Source organism: Octopus sinensis, linkage group LG9 (genome assembly GCF_006345805.1).
Source record: "Octopus sinensis linkage group LG9, ASM634580v1, whole genome shotgun sequence".
In the NCBI taxonomy this organism is placed as follows: Eukaryota; Metazoa; Mollusca; class Cephalopoda; order Octopoda; family Octopodidae; genus Octopus; species Octopus sinensis.
In genome coordinates this window covers 91,344,673-91,366,161 of record NC_043005.1, presented here as the reverse complement: position 1 = coordinate 91,366,161, position 21,489 = coordinate 91,344,673, and the positions used below count along the sequence as shown (strand labels likewise).

General features: G+C 37.3%; 1 protein-coding gene across 1 annotated transcript in view; it reads right to left on the bottom strand.

Annotated features, from left to right (window-relative positions):
* Positions 1-20,688, bottom strand: part of LOC115215617 (ras-related protein R-Ras2) — an 89,948-nt gene extending 69,260 nt beyond the window's left edge. Inside the window, exon 1 of the mRNA XM_029784843.2 lies at positions 20,442-20,688. Coding sequence (XP_029640703.1) covers positions 20,442-20,546 — 105 coding nt within the window. The 5' untranslated portion in view covers positions 20,547-20,688. The remainder of the gene's footprint in view (positions 1-20,441) is intronic.
* Between the last annotated feature and the right edge of the window lie 801 nt (positions 20,689-21,489).

The following is a 21,489-nucleotide window of genomic DNA, read 5'->3' as shown; positions in this document are numbered from 1 at the left end:
ATGTATGTATGTATGTATATATATATATATATATATATGCACACACATAAATATATACCTTTTTTACTCTTTTGTTTCAGTCATTTGACTGCGCCCATGCTGGAGCACCACATTTAGTTGAAGTTAAGGGGGTGCAAACACACCAGCATCAGCCATCATGCGATGGTGGGGGACACAGATACACAAACATACACACACACACATATATATATATATATATATATATATATATATACATATATACACATACATATACAACGGGCTTCTTTCAGTTTTCGTCTACCAAATCCACTCACAAGGCTATAGTAGAAGACACTTACTCAAGGTGACATGCTGTGGGACTGAACCTGGAACCATGATGGTAAACAATCTACTTACCACACAGCCACTCCTACATTACACATTTATAAATCTCTAGATATATATATATATCTATTAGACTACCTGTTGGGTCACTGGGAAACTGAGTTTCCCAGCAACGGAGTTTTGTTTCATGGGTCTTTTCTTTTCCAGGTTATTTTACATGCTTTCAATGAATGTGACATCAAAATCACACGTAAATGGCTCCTTTCACGAAGAAAAGGAAAAATTTAGCTGCTACTACATAACAGGTATGTCAGATCCCTTATCGGAAATAATTGTCACGTAGTAGCAGGGCATGTTAGAAATAGCAGCCAAATCTTTGGAGGCAAGATAACATTGAACGCACTGGAAAAAAACCCTAGGGAAAAAAACTATTTCACACCAAGGTTAAAAAGTTCATGATATATATGTGTTTATGTATGTGTGCATGTACGTAGATGTGTACATGCATGTATATATGTGAGTATTTATGTACGTGTGTAGACGTGTCTGCATGTGTGTCTGTTCAAGTTGTATATATGATTGTTACTCTGTTCCTTTTTGTAAATAGACACCATTTATATGAGACAAGCCCTGTTTGGTGTAGTAGGCAACTGACTAGTAAGATGTGTAATTACAGTGTAAGCATGTCTGTTGTCGCTGGCAATAGTAGCACCCAAATATTAAAGATTTGGTCCCTTAATGGTGAAACCTAAATTTGATATACACAAAAAAGTGAAACGCATTGAGTTCCTAGTATTTTATGCAACAGATGGTCCAGATCTAATATAATGCAGAAGTTACATGCTTTATTTTTAGTCTATTGGGTAAGTTTTTAACTACACCACACATATCTAAATATACACACACACACACACACACATATATATATATATATATACACACAGAGATGAAGGTCACTGTTGTTTTTCTTATGTGAAAGTCCAACTTAGCATCAAGAGTGACTATATTTGCAATCTGAGATGCAGTAAGGTTTCCATTGCAGCAAAAGACTTGTTTTCTCAAAGCATTTATTGGGTAGAGTCAGATCTTTATTATGGAGATTAACAATTTTTGACAGGTTTATTTTCATTACGAACTTACAACACACAGAGATGAATGTCTTCCAGAACTATTGCAGGTCATTCCCCTACAAAATCATTATCATATGTGTTAAAGTGTAACTGAATGCACACCCTTGAGATGTCTTCACTTCAAGACATGAACAGTATGCTTGATGGTAAAAGGAAGGCATGAGGAAGTAGCACTAAGACAACATTACCAAATAAGGTGAGAGTCAAGATACAGCCCAGTTAAAAATCACAGCGAATGCCAAATTTTCAGATATTCATCTGAACAATTTAATCACGCAAACAAATCATAAAAGAAGTTTCAGCCATGACTATACCATCTTTTTTTCAACCATACCCTATGGTGCCATGAAAACTCTTGCATTAACTCAACCTTACTTTGTTAAATCTAGTAGTGGAGCTGAAGACCATCAAGATGGGTAGCAGAATCAAATATTTTTGAGAGGCCAAGAAATACAATAGTTATTTTGGTATGTTGTTTTTGTGAGCTTTACAAAGGTATATTGCTGTCCTAACTTGCCTGACTATTGAGGCCCCCCTGCTGCTTTCTGTATTTCCCCTTCACTTGAATAGAATACTATGTTAGCTGTGAAATCCATACCGACTCATATAAGATCCTCTCTGCAAGTGTTTGAAGTTTAGTAGTTTGCCAAGAATGAATACTTAACCAACAAAACTTAAGAATAAGTCACATTGGAGATAAGTGTGAGTTTCAACAAAGATAAAAACTAAAAAATTTCAGCTGTGGTACCACTTGCCAAAGTTTTCTTGCTCCTCAGACCACAAATAACATAGGGAATTTTATTTTCAAGTTCACAACTCCACATTAAAAACGGTATTTAAATACACTTTGGACATTATTAAATACCAACCCATCTTTGATAAGTAGCTGTGAGATCTTACTGGAATGCACCTAGACCATCTTAACACTGCAACACTTTTTTAGATCTTCAAAGCTATCAGTCTTGCCAACATTAAATGAATCACAAAATGAGAACGATTTAAAATCTTTACTGCACATTAATTTACCCCAATACAACTAGTCTAATAGCACAAATTGACTCTTGCTTCTAAATCAGGAGTCAACTTTTTTGTAGCATCTCAAAAGCAGTCGTCCCATACTAAAGAAATTCAGTTTTCTAAAAGATGTTTGAACTGCCATGCAAATATTATGGTTCTGTTACAAATAACAACCATATTATATTACTATTCAAATATCACAGTCAACAAGCATACATCACTCAGGTTTTCTCCTATGAAACAAATACACACTATAATTGTTATATATACGGTAACGACATTTTATTGCTATACAAATATCACAATCTCCACTTATACATTCACTCTCCTTCAAAATATATATTTGTAACATAAATCAAAATCAACATCAAATTCGACGACTGGCATCCATGCTAGCGGGGTGCAAAGAGCACCATACAAGTGTGATCGTTGACAGAGTGGCTAACCGGCTTCCATGCCAGTGGCACATAAAAGGGCACCATTCGAGTGTGATCGTTACCAGCGTCACCTTACTGGCACTTGTGCCCGTGCTAGTAGGGTGCCAAGAGCACCATCCGAGGGTGATCGTTGCCAGAGCAGCCAACTGGTTTCGTGCCAGTGGCACGTAAAAGGGCACCATTTGAGCGTGATCATTACCAAAGTCGCCTTACTGGCACCTGTGCCAGTGACATGTGTAAAGAGATTCGAGCGAGGTCATTGCCAGTACCGCCTGACTGGCCCCATGCTGGTGGCACGTAAAAAGCACTCACTACACTCTCGGAGCGGTTGGCGTTAGGAAGGGCAACCAGCTGTAGAAACTCTGCCAGATCAAGATTGGAGCCTGGTGCGGCTGTCTGGCTTGCCAGCCCTCAGTCAAAATCGTCCAACCCATGCTAGCATGGAAAGCAGACGTTAAACGGTAATGAAATCACACCCTGTTCAACTTTAAAGCACAAAAAGGAAAAATGCAGAGCCTGGCAATTGCTAATGCTCTCTCTATGTTCCACAACGGCTCATAATGTTAGTGGTCATTTTCAGATTAAGTAACATCAAGCAGACAAGACAAACCTCTCAATAAACAGCAGTCAATTGCAAGTAATACTCCTTAAAGGTCTGCTGCATATACTCACAGTAGCTACATGAACTAAAGTTTGAAGAATTAAATGATTAGTTTAAAAGCAGCAAAATACCTGCAGTAGATATGAATACAGTCCCAAGAACAGAGTGAGGTGACTTTTGCTACAATCTGCTAGCCACAAGCTTCAAAATAGCGCATTTGAATACATTTTTAAAGGATCAAGAAAAATAATTTAACTTTTATGAGGAGAGATGTGTGAAGAAGTGCCACTCCCAAACAGCTGAAGGAATCTGGGGTAGAGGTAGACCCAGGAAGACATGGGATGAGGTGGTCAAGCATGACCTTCGAATGTTGGGTCTCACAGAAGCATGTAAAAAGCACCATCCAATCTGTTTAAAAAACAGTGACTATAAGGCAGTTCTGGACTATTGACTACAAGAACACAAGTTGAAATAAGTACCTTTAAGCAAAACACAGAGTAATGATGGTTTTAGAAAGCCTAAATGAAAATAAGTATTGTCCCAACAGGAAGAGGCATCAGCTTAAAAAGAGGAAAGAAACCATACACAAGTCAAAGTGCAAGCCCAGAGAGACTTGTTTGGCTTCCACACAGAAAAAAAAAATGCTAATAAGACACAATTTTTCTCATTCTACTAGACATTTGTATAAAATCATTTTTCTATAACTCTGTAGCCTTCAATATTTTCAGTGCAATAACTGACCTAATCTAATATTCAAGATGATCTTTCACAGCAGAAGAATATGCCTTTGGTATTAAGTTTGCTAGTGAGCATACAGTTGGATGCATCAATGCATTACTGGTTTGACTGATATGCATTTTGTTTCAGCTATTCCCTTTCATTTTTAACTGATCTTTCAATAAAAAGTAAATTGTCTTTAAACAAAATCTTACATTTTTAGCCAAAACCAAACAGGTACTTATTCTTAAACACTTTAGTATATACACACCAAAATCCCCCTAGTAGATCTCAGACCAAAGTGGATAACAATGAGCTGGAAACTGTAGCAGAAGTGGATACATCTCAAACTATGCATGAGTTAGCAGCAGGGTTTGATGTTTTGATTCCAACTGAAACAAAATCGGCAAGGTAAAGAAGTGGGACAAGTGGGTACCACACGAACAGAACAAGCACCAAATGACATGTTGTCTTGAAACTTGCTGTGCTTTGTTATTATGGCATAAAAGAGAACCATTTTTTGCATGTGATGAAAAATGGATTCTTTTCAACAACAGCAAGCGTTCTGCATGGTGGTTGGATACAAAGTGCCAAAACACAATCCAAAAAAGAATATTCACTAAAAAAAGCTAATGGTGTCTGGTGGTCTAGTGCTGGTGTCATCCACTACAGCTTCATGAGACCTGATAAGTCAACTACAGCAGATGTATACATCAACCAATTGGATGAACTTGCAACTAAACAACCAAGATTGGTAAAAAGAGACAGGACAATCCTTGACCACATGTTGCACAAAGATTGCTACCCGAGTTACAGGAAGTGAACTTGGAAGTACTCTGTCATCCACCAAATTCACCAGACCTGACACCAACTGACTATCACATTTTCCAGGCATTAGACAACTTTTTGCAAGGAAAACACTTCAAATGTGAAGATTCAAAAAGAGCTTTTTGTGATTTCATCACATTTTGCTCTTCAGAATTCTTTGCTGCTGGCATAAATAAGCTACTGATAGAATGGCAAAATTGTGTTGATAATTTATGTGTATAATTTGATTAACTGCATTGCTTTTTGTTGAGATAAAGTAAAATAAACTTTCAGTTCAAAATCAGACATTTCATTCTTAATGACCAGATAGTTAGTAAAGAGTTAAAAGAGATTAGCTGATACAGTAACAAACTGAACACTGCAGAGAATTTAGCTTGCTGACTTCTATTTCAAAAGATTGCTCATTATAACGTCTAGTATAACACTCCTCTCAGGCAACAGTACTTATAAATTTTGATCTATAAACAATAAAAGAATGCATGTGAGATCTGTGTACACATCAATGTCAGATATATTTTGAGCAAACTTCCAATCTTGATTTGATAAAAATATGTTCATTAATCAATCATAATAAATATGTAAGAAAACAATTTCATTTTCAATTTCAGAGTTTGTGTGTGTGTGTGTGTGTATGTGTATAATTATATATATATATATATATATATATAGAGGCGCAATGGCCCAGTGGTTAGGGCAGTGGACTCGCGGTCGTAGGATCGCGGTTTTGATTCCCAAACCGGGCGTTGTGATTGTTTATTGAGTGAAAACACCTAAAGCTCCACGAGGCTCCGGCAGGGGGTGGTGGCGATCCCAGCTGTAATCTTTCACCACGACTTTCTCTCACTCTTTCTTCTGTTGGCCTGCTTGCTTAGCCAGCGGGGTGGCATCATTTGAAAACTAAAACAATGCGAAGCGCATTGTGACCAGCGATGTGTAGCAACATCTGATAGCCTGGTCGGTCATGGTGGTGATATATATATATGTATGAATGGATGTATATAAGTGTGTCAGGAAACTAGGGATAGATGAATGGTTAGTGAGAGCTGTGCAAGCCATGTACAGGGACACTGTCAGTAAGGTGAGGGTTGACAACGAGTACAGTGAAGAATTCTGGATAGAGGTAGGGGTCCACCAAGGTTCAGTCCTCAGCCCCCTACTATTAATCATAGTCCTCCAGGCAATAACAGAGGAATTCAAAAAAGGATGCCCCTGGGAGCTCTTCTATGCTAACGACCTTGCTCTAATTGCTGAGTCACTTTCAGAACTAGAGAAGAAGTTTCAGGAGTGGAAACAAGGATTAGAATCGAAGGGCCTTAGAGTCAACCTAGCTAAAACCAAAGTCGTAATAAGTAGGAAGGCAGACAAATCACAAATCCCTTCAGGTAGATGGCCCTGCTTGATCTGTAGAATAGGCGTAGGTAGAAACTCTATAAGATGTACCCAGTGTAAGCTATGGACACATAAGAGGTGCAGCAATATCAAAGGATGGCTAACAGGGAAGATAGTTTTTGTATGTAGCAGATGCTCAGGAGCAATAAACACTGAAAATGTTCAGAGATTCCGCCACATTCCAGAGAGAAAAACTAGTAGTTGATAGCTTCTGTTACCTGGGTGACCAAGTCAGTAGTGGGGGAGGGTGCGCTGAAAGTGTAGCTGCTAGAATAAGAATAACCTGGGCAAGGTTCAGAGAGCTCTTACCTCTGCTGGTGACAAAAGGCCTCTCACTCAGAGTAAAAGGTAGACTGTATGATACATGTGTACAAACAGCCATGCTGCATGGCACTGAAACATGGGCTGTGTCTGCTAAGGACACGTGTAAGCTTGCAAGGAATGAAGCAAGTATGCTCCAATGGATGCATAATGTCAGTGTGCATACTTGACAGAGTGTAAGTACCTTGAGAGAAAAGTTGGACCTAAGAAGCATCAGATGTGGAGTGCAAGAGAGATGACTGCGCTGGTATGGTCATGTGGCGAGAATGGACGAGGATAGCTGTGTGAAAAAGTGCCACACCCTAGCCGCTGAGGGAACCTGTGGAAGAGGTAGACCCAGGAAGACCTGGGATGAGGTGGTGATGCACGACCTTCGAACATTAGGCCTCACCCAGGCAATGACTAGCAACTGAGACCTTTGGAAATATGCTGTGCTTGAGAAGACCTGGCAAGCTTAGTGAGACCATAACCTGTGGCCTATGCCAGGGGTGTAACCAGCCCACTTATGCATACTGTTCCTTCATTGGACACTAAACTCTGCTTGCAAAGACCTGTTGAGGCAAGTGAAATTGAAATCGAAATCAAATTCAATGACTGGCATCCGTGCTAGTGGAACGCTAAGAGCACCATCCAAGTGTGATCAATGCCAGAGCAGCTGACTGGCTTCCATGCTGGTGGCACGTAAAAAGCACCATTTGAGCGTGATTGTTACCAGTGTCCCCTTACTGGCATGTGAAAAAACATTTAAGCAAGGTCGTTGCCAGTGCCGCTGGACTGGCTCCTGTGCAGGTGGCATGTAAAAAACACCATTTGAGCATAGCCGTTGTGCTAGTACTGCCTGAGTGGCCCTTGTGCTGGTGGCACGTAAAAGCACCCACTACACTCTCGGAGTGGTTGGTGTTAGGAAGGGCATCCAGCTGTAGAAACTCTGCCAGATCAGATTGGAGCCTGGTGCAGCCATCTGGTTCGCCAGTCCTCAGTCAAATCGTCCAACCCATGCTAGCATGGAAAGCGGACGTTAAATGATGATGATGATATATGATAGAAAAATTTAATCTAAATCGATGGAGTTGGTTGGAAAAGAAGAGTTTCGTTATCATATTTCTAATGAGACACACTACCAATGAGTTTCAATTGATTTTGAAAATGATCAAAATTTTGGAAGGATTTAGTAAAACAAGTGACCTTCTCATTATTAAACTGGTGTCTGGAACTCAATGGGTAGCTGTTACATAAAATTATGATAGAAAACTTTAAAAGTTAGAGGTAGTCTCAGACAAATTTGTATCAAAAAGGTTAAGTGCATTAGAGAATTTAGTTTTATCTCTCTCAGTTATAAGTTCAAATTCCACATGAATTAACTAGTTTCCACTCCTCAATTTTCTTTTTATCTATTAGTCAGGAGAGGAGGTCAGTACCTGTGATACTTTACAGGGCCTCCAGTAGAAGGCAGGTTGTTATCTTCAAACCAGGGATTTGGCCCAAATACTTGCAACAAAATAGACTCCTCTAAGGGTTTCCAAAGTGTCAAGTCGTGGTATTAAACCAGGTAATGGATTAAATCTACACAATTTAACTAGGTCAGGATGGGATTTGAACTCAGAAGAGAAAGAGCTAGACCAAACACTATGAGGCATCCAGTCCAATGTTTTTACTGTTCTACCAACCCAAAGTTCTGTGATGCAAATGATCTCATGATCTGAAACACTAACTTTAAAAAGCCAGCCAGCCACCTAATTACTTATCAGTCTGGTGGGAATATAAACCAGGTTGATTACCTCCTCACCAGGCAACGAGACAGGCTGATGCTCATAAATGTGAAATCTTTTCCAGGTGACGAGTGTACACCCCAACATAGGCTACTAGTTAGTGACTTCAGAATTAAGGCTAGAAAGACTCAAAGATATAAACCACACTGGAAAAGAAGACGACACAGTAAACCAACAAAGGTTTAGAGACATTCTACTGGAAGCCTCTGATGATAGAGAGAAGGATGAGGACATATAGCTTAGAGGACAACTGGAAGTTCCTGTGGAACAATTTACTGGGTGCCACTGACCAAATCTGTGGTTGGTGCAAAGTCCCAGCTAGGCTAAGGGTGACTTGATGGCAGAACAAGGAGGTGGACTGGGCTATAAAAGCAAAGAGATAAGCCTGGAAAGACTGGAAGAATGGTGGAAGCAAATCAAAGAGCCAGAAGGGAGGCTAGACAACCGGTTTACAAAGCGAAAGGAATAGCAAAAGGTAAGAAGTTTGCCAATGTTATACAGCATGAGGTGTTTAGGATTGCAAATCAGTGTATCAGAGAGAATAGAGATGTGGTAGGTGAGAAATGTGTGCGAATGGATGATGGTATGCTTGTGGTTAGTGACTCAGAGAAGAAAGAAGCGTGGAGATGCCATTATGAGTGGTTGTTAAGTGTGGAGAATGATTGGGAGAAGGAGTCTTTCAAATATTGAACCAATTTAGGAACCAGCCATCAGAGTGGATAGCAGCATAATAGATAACATTATTAAGAAAATGAGGAAAGCACTTGGACCGTTAGGTATCACTGCCAAGATAATGTAATTCCATTTGTTGCACCAAGTATAAGCTATGAATGCATAAGAGATGCAGTAGAATTGTTGGTAGGTTATCAGATAAGGTCGCGTTCGTGTGGCAGATGCAGAGGAACAATAAGTACTAAGTATTGTTTCTAGAATGAGAATAGGATGGAGGAAGTTCAGAGAGCTACTACCTCTGTTGGCAGCAAAAGGACTCTCTCTCAGAATAAAAGGTAGATTGTATGATACTTGTGTGAGAACAGCTATGTTACATGGTAGTGAGACATGGGCTCTGACTGCTGAGAACATGCACCGACTTAAGAGAAATGAAGGTGGTATGCTCCATTGGATTTGCAACATCAGTGTGCACGACCAACAAAGAATAATGTTAGGCATAAGAGGGGTTAAATATGGTATGCAGGAGAGGAGAATGCATTGGTTTGGGCATGTGATATATATGAGTGAAGACAGCTGTATACAGAAGTGCTTGTCATTGAAAGTGGATGGTACCTGTGGAAAAGGGAGACCCAGGAAGATATGGGATTAAGTGATGAGGACCGATCTTAGGACATTGGGGCTCACAGAGGAAATGACAATAGACTGAGATGTTTGGCAATATGAAGTTCTAGAGAAGACCCATCCACAAAACTGAGTGCTAGAAGAGTTGTGTTCACCCACTTTTCACCCATTCTACCCTAAGAAGCCAAACTACATCTCTTCTTCTAAACTGTAGCTTTCTCTTATTCACATTTCCTCTTCATAAACTATGATTGTTTTCCAATCCCCTTTCTTGACTTGGATGCCCTGCTCACTGTATAGCTCTAAACCCACCCATACCCTATTTTTGTAACCCGGTTCTATGCTCAGACCCTGGTTACTTGTGAGTAGACCCTACCACTACACCATCTCTCTTCTGCTCTCTCTTACACTTTTTACTACTTTCTACTCTCTCTCTCTCTCCTTGTTTTTCCTCTGACTAGGTAACCAAGTATCTCCTTTACATCAACACACTTGTTTCTGGCTTCTTTCTTTCTTTCACTCACTCTCTCTCTCTCACTCTCTCACTGGGTAACCATGTTCCTCCTCTATAACAAGGCACCTCTCTATTTCTCTGTCTCATTCTTCATCTGATACTGGATCACCTCTGTTGTGACAAGATACCTGCTTCTGTCTCTTTGTCTCATTCTAGCCTTTCATCTTCTGTCACAAGTTCCCTTCCTCAAGTACCTTTACCTCTCTCATAATTCCTTGTCTTGCAAGTTACTTGGTGACTCTGCCAGTACTGGTGCCCTGTTAAAAGCATCCAGTCCACACTGTAACGTGGTTGGTGTTTGAAAGGGCATCCAACTGTAAAAATCATGCCAAAACTAATTTCACCACATAAAAAGCACTGAGTTCACTCTGTGGAGTGGTTGGTGTTAGGAAGGGCATCCAGTTGTAAAATCCCTGCCAAAACATCAACTTGGCCGGCTCCTGTCAACAGTCCTATCCATACATGCATGGAAGATGGACGTTAAATGAAGATAATGATGATGAAAGTTCTAGACTGAAGTTTGTTTTTTTTATCATCCTCCCCCACAACCACAAAGGATGAACAGCAAAGTTGACCTTAGTAAGGTACTTCGTCTGCCGCTACGTTCTGAGTTCAGATTCCGCCGAGGTCGACTTTGCCTTTCATTCTTTTGGGGTCGATTAAATAAGTACCAGTTACGCACTGGGGTTGTTATAATCGACTTAATCCGTTTGTCTGTCCTTGTTTGTCCCCTCTGTGTGTAGCCCCTTGTGGGCAGTAAAGAAATAAGAAACTAAAAGAAATCTGTTATGTACATGCATGCATGCATGCGTGTCTCTCTTCTTGTCTTGACATTACATAATTGTTGTAAATGAACGTCATTTATTTTCAATATTCTGCAAAAGCATGTCTGGGCATGGGGAAATATTATCTGGGATGTTTAAAAACAATGATGATAATATCTAGTCAAAATAAGACAACTATGTGAGGTGATGAAAACTTACTCCAAAGGGTAAGTACATTCAGAGAAGACAGTTGTTGATAAAGTGTGGGTCTGTGTACACACACACACCCATACACATAAAACATTTAGAAAGTCGACAGATATTGCAGAGGAGCAAGTGGAACTAGAAGTTTTCCCATAATAACAGTTTGTTGAAAGTCATAAAGTTATTTACAAGACATTATGTGATTCTTTCCTTTTCTCCTTACAGTACTCTTTCTCATAAGACATTACATTTCATACAAAGGTTAAAATATGTGAAAAATATATTCTAGTAAAATAAAAAAAAATTATATCCACGTGTGCAAACCACTTTTTGTCATATCTAGAACTATCTTACATAGAATAATTGATAGTCTACAAAGTTTAGGTGAGATTTACAAAGGAATATTGTTATCACATATCAGTGTTGCTGCTGCACACACACAAATATCTTAGACCATATCTAGAAAAGGGCTTGACTGGTTATTAAGTCACTGATAGACATACTCTGACCCCTAGTTCACAGCCATGCTGTCTTCTATCTCTGCCTTTTATACTGTTATTAAAATGGCCCCTGTTCCTTGGAGATGGCTTATCACATACCACTTGCACTCAAGCCTTCCTGATCCATTCAAATCTCTCCTCTAATCACCCTTTTGTCCCTGCCCTCACCCAGGTCTTGCATGAATCGCTACACCAGTCCTTCTCTCCCAAAAATGTTTTCCCCCTGAAATTCTTTCCCTGCAAGAGTTAAATTACAAAAATTCAAGAGGAACATTAATGACATTAGGAGAAAAAAAATGGTTTAGGAGAGGATTTTAACAGGAAAGTGTAAACTTAATGAGATGGCTAAGTATATTACAGGTAGGAAGTGGATATGGTATTGGACAACAAGCTCAGGGGTTTCTAAGTTCAAACCTACTTTGTGTATTTGGCCAATAGAATTTACTTCTGCAAGCCTATCGACCAAACAGTTGAGAATAAGGATTGTGTTCTTCGAGATTGTTACCCAAACTAGACCAGCATCCAACCTAGATTTTCTTTCATCTGCTTAATGCTAATAACAGAGTTAAGTACTATCTTTTAAAAGAAATTTTCATTTTAAGTATATTACAAGTACATATTTTTATTTATTGATCCTACCTAAAAAGATGAAAGACAAGGTTGACTTAAGCAAGATTTGATTGATCTCAGAACAATGAAAATCTAGACAAGACAACACAAAGCATCAAGTCAATGCCATTTGTATCAACACTATCACCTTAATACACTTAAACCATTGTAAAGTTAATCAAAGAATATTTAAGTGTGGTTGTGGATTTTATTTTGCAACCATGAGGTTTTGGGTTCCATCCCACTGCATGGCATTTTCAGAAAATATCTAATATAGCCATAGCTTGTGTTGATTAATACTTTGTGTGTGTGTGTTGTTTCCACATGTCTTCAACTGATATACGGTTTGATCAGAAACAGTGATACTAGTTTACATTTTCAGTAAACAATGTCTCAGAGTGTTGTAGTCTCAATGTTTACAGATCAATAGAATAAAAATACCTTACTTCAAACACAAGTAAGGGTTGGCAACAGGAAGAGCATTTTGCTGTAAAATACAGCCTCAATATGTAAAAGCAAGCAAAAAAAAAAAAACGATGTGGAGGTTCTGTTGATTGAGCCTAATTTGACCAGGATCCTTCACCACAAATCCTTATGTACATTCCACAGCTATACGAGACAATCAGTCTCTGAAAGGAGCAATTGGCAAAATAAATGAAATAATAACACAATTCAGAGCTTTACATGAATTGAGCAATTAAGGACAAATAACCAGATGAAATATTATACGTTCATTATTTCTAAGAAAGTCTGAGAGTTGGGTTAATATTTGTGCAGGAGCAAACAGGGTGGAGAAGACTTCCACATGAAATACTTTTGATAAAGAAGAATCAAATAAAATATCTGATGCAGGTCATTGAAATACAAACTATATGAATAGTACAAAGTAGAGAGGCAGTAAACAAGTTAGTTTACAAGAAAAGAGTCCATTGTAGTAACAGTAGTAAAAGCTGAATGAATCCAAAATGTCAATTACTATCAAGATACTATAATTTTCAACAACAATAGCCAGAACTGACAGACAAAAACCAGTAAATTAATAATACGCTTCTCTGTCTTCAGTAATCAGGAAACATAGTTACCTAAATAACTAAAGTAAATAAAAGATAAAAAGGTCAATTTACAGTGCACAGTTTAAAATCAAGCTATCAGATTAATTTCAATTTATCATTTCTATATCATAGAACATAAGATCAGGTATTTGGGTATAAGTGGAAAAGTTGATCATTTTTACCCAATCACTACTTCTTTACCCTAAAAACAAAAATGGCCATGTTCTATTAGTTTTGATAGTTTAGTTTGCTTGTAATAACATCATAAACTTGTCTGGGAAAGGTAACAAAACTATTTAATTATAGACTTGAGGATAAAAATCATAATATTGGTCAATCAGGTAATGTAAAATTCTAGGTTCTCATTCTGATTTTGGCTATGTGTGATGGTTATTATCCACCCCATGTCAATCTTAAACTTATGAAAATGTAGGAAAAAAATAATCATAAATTGAAATAAAAGTGAATGAAGTAAAAGGCTATAGCAAGTCATATAAGTGGGTCTGTAAGAATGTTTGGAGTGGGTTGCTTTTTCTTTATATAGGTATGGAAGCACTCATTAACCTTCTAGCTGAAAACTATGAAAAAAAAAAAAAAAATGTGAAAACTACAAGAAACCAAAAATTATAGATTTTTCAAAGAGAAATCGACACATCTGGAGGGAATATTTTCTTTCCTGAAGGAATCTATTTTTAAGAATTCCCCACTATCACCAACACTTATTTACTGCCTCTTCTTATTTAGAACATAGGAAAACAACTGAATATATGATTCTGAATGTCAAGTGTATAAGTGAAATGGTTTCAGTCAGTTAACCTACCTCGATTTGTATAGAATAAAAACTCTTAGAAACAAGATTGTGATTTGTGATATAAACCACAACCACTTCACCACCACCACCGACGTATCTGATGACAAACCATCAAAACAGAAAACCGTACGTCAGGGTATTGATAAAATTTTGTGTCATTAACCAGGAATCTATTTCCAAAGGGTCTTTTAGAAAAGGAATGGCATAACATAATATGTGAATGCATAATAAGAAAGGCAGCAAGCAGACAGAATGTTTTCCAGTCGACCTTTTCTTCGTGGTTGCAAAAGATAGCTTAATATGATGCTGACAATGGTGTTCCTCAAAGATTATTAAGATGAACCAAACTTCTAAAAAATTTATGGTAAATAAAAGAAAACAAGCAAAAAAACACGAGCTAGTGCATTAACGATAAATTGTTATTCACATAAGACACATGTTAATAAAAGATCGCGAAACTAGAAAAAAAAAATTGGGTAGAGGGAAAGACCCACCCTTGTCAGCTAAAATTTCTTAAGGCTCTCAAAATAAAATATCCAGAAAAAAATTGTCAAAAATACAGACAAAACGAAAACAAGTTTAACAGAGTTCATCACACACCTTACTTTCTTTGCCTCCACCTAAAGTATTATAATCATCATCATCATTATTATTATGTTTATTTAATTAATCACAGTCAACATCGAAGCAAGTGTCATGGAGAAAGGCTGTGACGAGGATTCGATTCATGACTGAAGTCAATTCTCTTCACGTTCGCTGCTGATGTCCTTCAGAGAGGCATGGACGTCACACAATCATATAAATCTTCTCCAATGAATGTGTCGTCGCTTTATGCTTAAGAAATCAATATCCATTTTTTTTTACTTCTTCAGATAGAGAAAAAAAAAGCTTTTTGTAAAAAAAAAAAAAAAAATCCTCTCACATAATTATTTCTGAAATTGACACTAGATGACACATTTTGGGAAAGGGTGTGGCCGACTGAATCCACCCAAGTGCTTACTCGACTGGTACTTATTCTATCCTTTTCCGGGTTAAAAGGCAAAGTCAACCTGGCAGGATTTAAACTCTGAATGTAAAGAAACGGAACCCTTTCACCCGCAGCAAAGTATATTAAAAACTCGACACTCTACCGTTTCTGCCACACAACTGCCTTCAATCGAATAATAAGGATTTTCTTTATGTCTATTTACAGACTATAACTCGTCAAGGAGACTACTACAGAGAGAAAGATAGTACCCCTCCTACGTTGTTTCACTCGACAACCATTGATTTTATTCATCACAATCTAGCGAAAGAGTGTGTCTAGATAGCAACATTGCGAACAATAACTTTAATAATAATAGTTATGACGATCTGCTACACAGACACAAGTACACAAATCTATAGGGGACTGAATCATTCATTATTTTGACCGGTACACAAGTCAAAGGTTTTCAGTGTCTTGTTTGTCATCCTTCCTGGGGGGTGGGGTCAATGAAATAAGTTGATTGAAACGACAACCGTTCAGGTAGCTAAGTGAAACAAAATATTGTAAAGCATTTTGATATAGACCACCATTCTTTGTAAAAATTCGATAACAATAATGAACACACTATTTCATGTAGAGCGAGGAAAGAAAACACAAGTTATTAGATCATCAAACTGCAGCCACTGACAGCGCATGGATAGTGAAATAAAATGTCGCTTTAAATATACCCACCACCACCACACGGCAATAGAAATTTATTTATAATAAAAACAGTAATTTGTTAATATGTAACCTAACAATATGCTCTAAACAAGGGGTTTCCATTAATACAATAATACGCTTCATTGATTTTTGTTATTGTCCGCATTCCTACCATGTCCGGGTTATGCTACCCATGGAGAAAAATCACTCACACACAAACACATACCAAATCAACATTTTGTGATTTTCCAATTAAAGGCACAATCTTTTAAATACCTTTTAAGTAAAATAATCAGTAAATTAATTCTATGGTATATTGTTAAAAAAAAGAAGAAAAAAACTTGAAGCTGCAATACTTAGAAATCTACGAACCCACAAAAACTGTTTAACAGTCTAAAGCAGAAATGCAGTTTGTGTAGCTAAAATAACAGCATGATTGCCGGGTACCCTTATTGATTATATTCTAAATTTTTACGACAACTGATTTTTGATATTTAAATAAGACGTCTATTATGGAGAAAATTTTATTTTTTCCCATATAAAACTATCAAATGTGATAAATCGCGCTTTATGATGATACAGATTTGTGTCCGACAACTGGTGACGCAATTCTACCCCTCCAGCTTAAAAAAGAAAAAAAACCTGTCTTCTTCTATGTGACAACTATTAACGACATCGCCCTTATTAAAGAATGGTTATATCATTCATATTCTGTACAAATCTTAGATTTAACAGAGAAATTTGATATGGCAGAGTGAAAGGAGACATAAACCAATTAATATTCGATTCACGTTGGAAATAGGAAATATTTATTTACGAAAGCCAAAATAATTTATCAAGATCGAATGAAATGGAAAAATGAAAAGAGAAAAAGAAAGAGGATGAGGAGTGCTAGAGATAGTGACATATTGAAGTGTGCGTGTTTTTAAAGGTTCGATAAAAATTTAGACGTTAAGCGAGGATTAAGGATAGAATATAGAGTAAAGGTGACAGGTATGTCGAAGTCAGCCAACTTTAGGTTTAAAGAAAGTAACGTAAACAAAAAGGGCTGGGGAAATAAAATGTCGAAGCAGACACATATAAGTGGGTATAATGCAATTAAAACCAGCTAGACGACCCTAACAACTCTCACCCACATGATCTATCTGTCTTATTTCGTATGTAGACAGATAGGTTTACAGGACTGGATTTAAATTCACGTTTGTGTATGGGTTTGGCAATGCAAACAGGAAAGACAGAGCTCAAAACGTGTGTGTAGCAAAAGCAACAGTGACTGAAGGGCCGAGAGGTTTGTTCATTAGCACTTAGTATAGGTACTACTAGAGAACAGTGGTCCCAGTGCGCGTACTCGCGCATCCGCGCTAGCTAGTTGTGTCTTAGTCGATCCTACAACGACTACCTAGCAAAGTAAATAAAATACAAAATAAATAATTTTTTTCACACAAAGTAAATAATTTTTGTTAAACAAAATAACACACAAAAACACAAAGTAAGGATCGACTAGTCATGACTAGCTAGCGCGGATGCGCGAGTACGCGCACCGGTACCACTGTTCTCAAGAGGTACCCTTAGTATATACACACACATACACGCTCGCAAATCAACAGAAAGCGCTTTTTTTTTAATTGGAAGAATTGAATAAAAAAAATCAGCGATCTAAAACAGCTGAGGAAGCTAACAATAGTAATTGGTAAATATTTTAGCACTCAAGTTTGAGCTACAATAATTGTTTCCCTCTTTTATTAATTATTCGCAGCTAAAAGGGCTCACAGGCCAGCAAAGCCCTTACAATTAGTTAAGAGTTAAGACATACACTTCTGTCTGGGATGGATGGTTTGTGATGGTGAAAGCCAGTGCTTTGGTTATGAATAAATCACAGAAATAATGGAAGCTGACAGGTTTTGCACAGAAACAATTAAAAATCGTGGTATCATAATCTGAAAGTTTACACTACGGAAAACAAATGAGCTTTGTGGTCCACGACAGTCAGAAAAGCTCAATCGTATTTAATAATCATTTTTTAAAAGGAACACCACGAAATTGATTTAACAACGAACTGATAATATTGTTGTTTAATAAGAGGCAGATGCGAGTCCAGGTTTCTAACAGTCAAAGAATTAGTCGCTTCAGAAGCGAAAGTCAATCAGTTCGGTTATCCATCGAACAAGATGATCAGCTAAACGAAATCAAGTGGAAATAGAGGACAAAATATGACTGGAGGATCGATTAACGATCGAAAGCTGCATGAAAATAATCTTAGAAGCTTTCTTAACTCCTCTCTGCACTGGATAACTATCAGAGTGTATATATTTTCAAACATAGGCTTCTATCAAACTAATCTCCATAACGTATTTCGCAAACAAAATAAAGCATTTATGTTTAAGGAAGAACATGCTACAGCTTATGTCCCCAAGAAAATAAATCCAAAAACTAACATGACTTCTTCAACCTTGAATAGAAAATATAAATAAGAATCACAATGTTTTGAGACCGTATTTCTTGTAAGAATTATTTTTGTTTTCAGTTATAAGCATCTAACAAATCCTCGGAGTATAAGAATAAACTTTCTTACAAGTTAGTAGCTAATGACAAGGATATATATTCTTTAATTATCTTCCTGATTAGGATATATATATATATATATAAATAAAGTAGTACTTATTTCCTCCATCGAAGAACTACTAGAATTAAATAATACCAACGCTTAATTGTACAATATTAGCTTTGCTAGTTAACATAGACTGTTGGGAATAATGCTGTTCTACCCAGTCACCCATGAAGTTGAACAGGACACGGTATGTGTGTGTGTATATATATATATATATATATATATATATATATATATATAGAGAGAGAGAGAGAGAGAGAGAGAGAGAGATAGATAGATAGATATAAAGAGAGGGAGAGAGAGAGATACTCTACGTTTTATTGCTTCTTCCTTTGGTAAAAAAGGATGTATAAATAATATAACAAACTTCGGTCACTATGGACTTCCATGACAAGCTTTCAACATCAGAGCTTGTATGTGAAGAAAAAAAATCTAATGAGATTTGACAACGATCCTATGTAAACTACACCCAGCTTGCTTCGAGAGGGTGTGTAAGCAATGAAATACAATCCCAACTAGAATAGTCAATACCAGTGAATCTTGGAGTTAGATTCATCAAGTTATTCTTATTAATTGCCCGTGTATGTATATAAATATGTGTATATATATTATATAAATATATATATATATTATATAAATATATATGCATTATATAAATATATATTATATATGCATTATATAAATATATATATATATACACACACACACACTATACATTTCAGAAATGTATAGTGTGTGTGTGTGTGTGTGTGTATGTATATATATATATATATATATATATATATATATATATATATAACGCTAGCTGAAAGAAAGCTACAAAAGAAGAAATCGGCTGAGTCGCAAAAGAAGGTACAATGAAGGGACGGAGTTTAGCAAGTAATTAGTAGATGTCAATTAATAAAGTGACCTTATCAATCGGCACATTAGCGTCAACAATCGATTAATATCACTAGAGGCTTTGACACGATGGGAAAATGAAAGATCACACACACACACACACACACATATATATATATGTCTAGCTCAGTTGTTTTTATAGACTTCATAGTGGTAGGCAATCGTGTTGCTGGTTATTATTTATAATTTGTTCCACTGGCATTATGACTCAATGTGGACAGAGGACAGTTAATGATGGAGAAATCGGAAGATAAAGAGACGTGTCGGGAGGGAGCGAACCCCACCCGTCCACCTAGCCAGCCGAAAGATAGACATTGCAGTTGATAAGATGCGGTAATTTTTGAAAAGGGCAGTGAGAGGGGGGGGAGGACACAGAGAAAGGCGATTAGAATTTAAGAAAAAAAGGGGCTTCGAAAAATCTACAATTTTATTTAAACAAGACGTTTTTAAACAACCATGTGCGCACTTAGAAACATTACAACCATCAATAAATTAGATGCTCGTGTTTTCGAAGAGAAAAATGTCCTAGTGATGTATTGTCATTTTAGAAAGACATGTATATGTTATATCGGTAGCTTTGATCAACGATTTCTGACTACACTTTTCCGATTTTCAGTACTCCTCCCCTTTCATTTTCGAGAAGTGGGGGGAAAAAAGAGAATGAGAGAAAGATAGAGGCCATTTGCAGGAGACTTGGAATCGGTTTAAAAACTTCCGTTGCCTGGCAAATGGGGAATTTACCAAAAATCAAGAAAAACAGAACCCTTCCAAGATGACAAAAACCTAAAAGGTAAATTAAAAGAGAGTCTAATTAAACAAAGGGTACTTAGGGAACACTAGTAGCAGTAGTCTTGTCTAGACTAGCTGCTAGTGCTAATTCTAGGCCGAGCAGCAGCAACAACAGTGGCAGTTTGGAGTGATATGGTGGTGTGCTGATGATGGTAGTTATAGAACACAAGACGGGGGAAATGAAACGACAAGGATGGGTATTTTGAATCTTACCTGGATAAATTGAATTGTCAAGGCACTTTTCCCAACGCCACCTCCACCAACGACTACCAACTTATAGGTATTACTGGAGCTGTTTGTGTCAGCACAGCGAGACATTTCTGGTGGAAATCGAGCACCTCCGCCGCCCTGGCCAGTGCTGGTTTGGGGTCTCTCTGTATATGTGTGTACGCGTGTTTATGTTTGCGTGTGTGTGTGTGTATGTATATGTGTGTGTGCGCGTCAGTGAACGGCAGCAGCAGCAGCGTCAGTGGTGGCAGAAGAGGTAGGAGGGAGATTAAAGGAGAAAGGATGAGGAGAGGAAGCGCACAGATGAAAGGAATAACAATGTCGGTGCCGGTGTCGTTGACAGTAAAAGTGGTAGAGGGTGGAGGGAAAGCAAGATATAAATGGAGTGACTAAAATATTTAATGGGAGGGAGAAAGGAAGAAAAAGATATAAAAAGCTTAAGAAAGTTCAAGTGGTAGTGGGCATTTGGAGAGATAATCGAGAGAGTAAAATATAAGACCAGAGGGGGAAGAAAAGTAAGCGATAAAAAGCATAAGAAAGTTAGAGTGAAAGTAAAGTTATCGAATAGGAGTGGGGGATAGAAAAAAAGAAAAATGAATAAATGAAAAATTGGTATTTATTAAATGGAAAAGAGAGATGCTGCCTACGAAAGTTTGTAGAAGCAGCTTCAGAAAGATTAGAAGTAAATATACTGTAAACTGAAAAATAAGATCTTTTAAAATTTCTTTCAACCACTTATTTCAAATTTCCACAAGATTTATTTTTCAGAGAGTGTAGTTCTGTATGCTTATGACGAAAATCGCATTCTATTTATTTATTTATTTTTTCTAGAAATTAAAAATAAAGTTCCATCAGTGTAGAAATTAAAATAAAAGATCTGGTGAAAAATTTTAAATACTTCTAGTGAGTGAAAGCAATTAAACAAGATGAGAGAAATACATTAGAAAGAAAAGAAAAGAGGAGGAGGAAGAGGAGAATGATGCAGCAGGGTGGACGGAAGAGGAAGTAAGACTACGTAATAATACTTACGTAG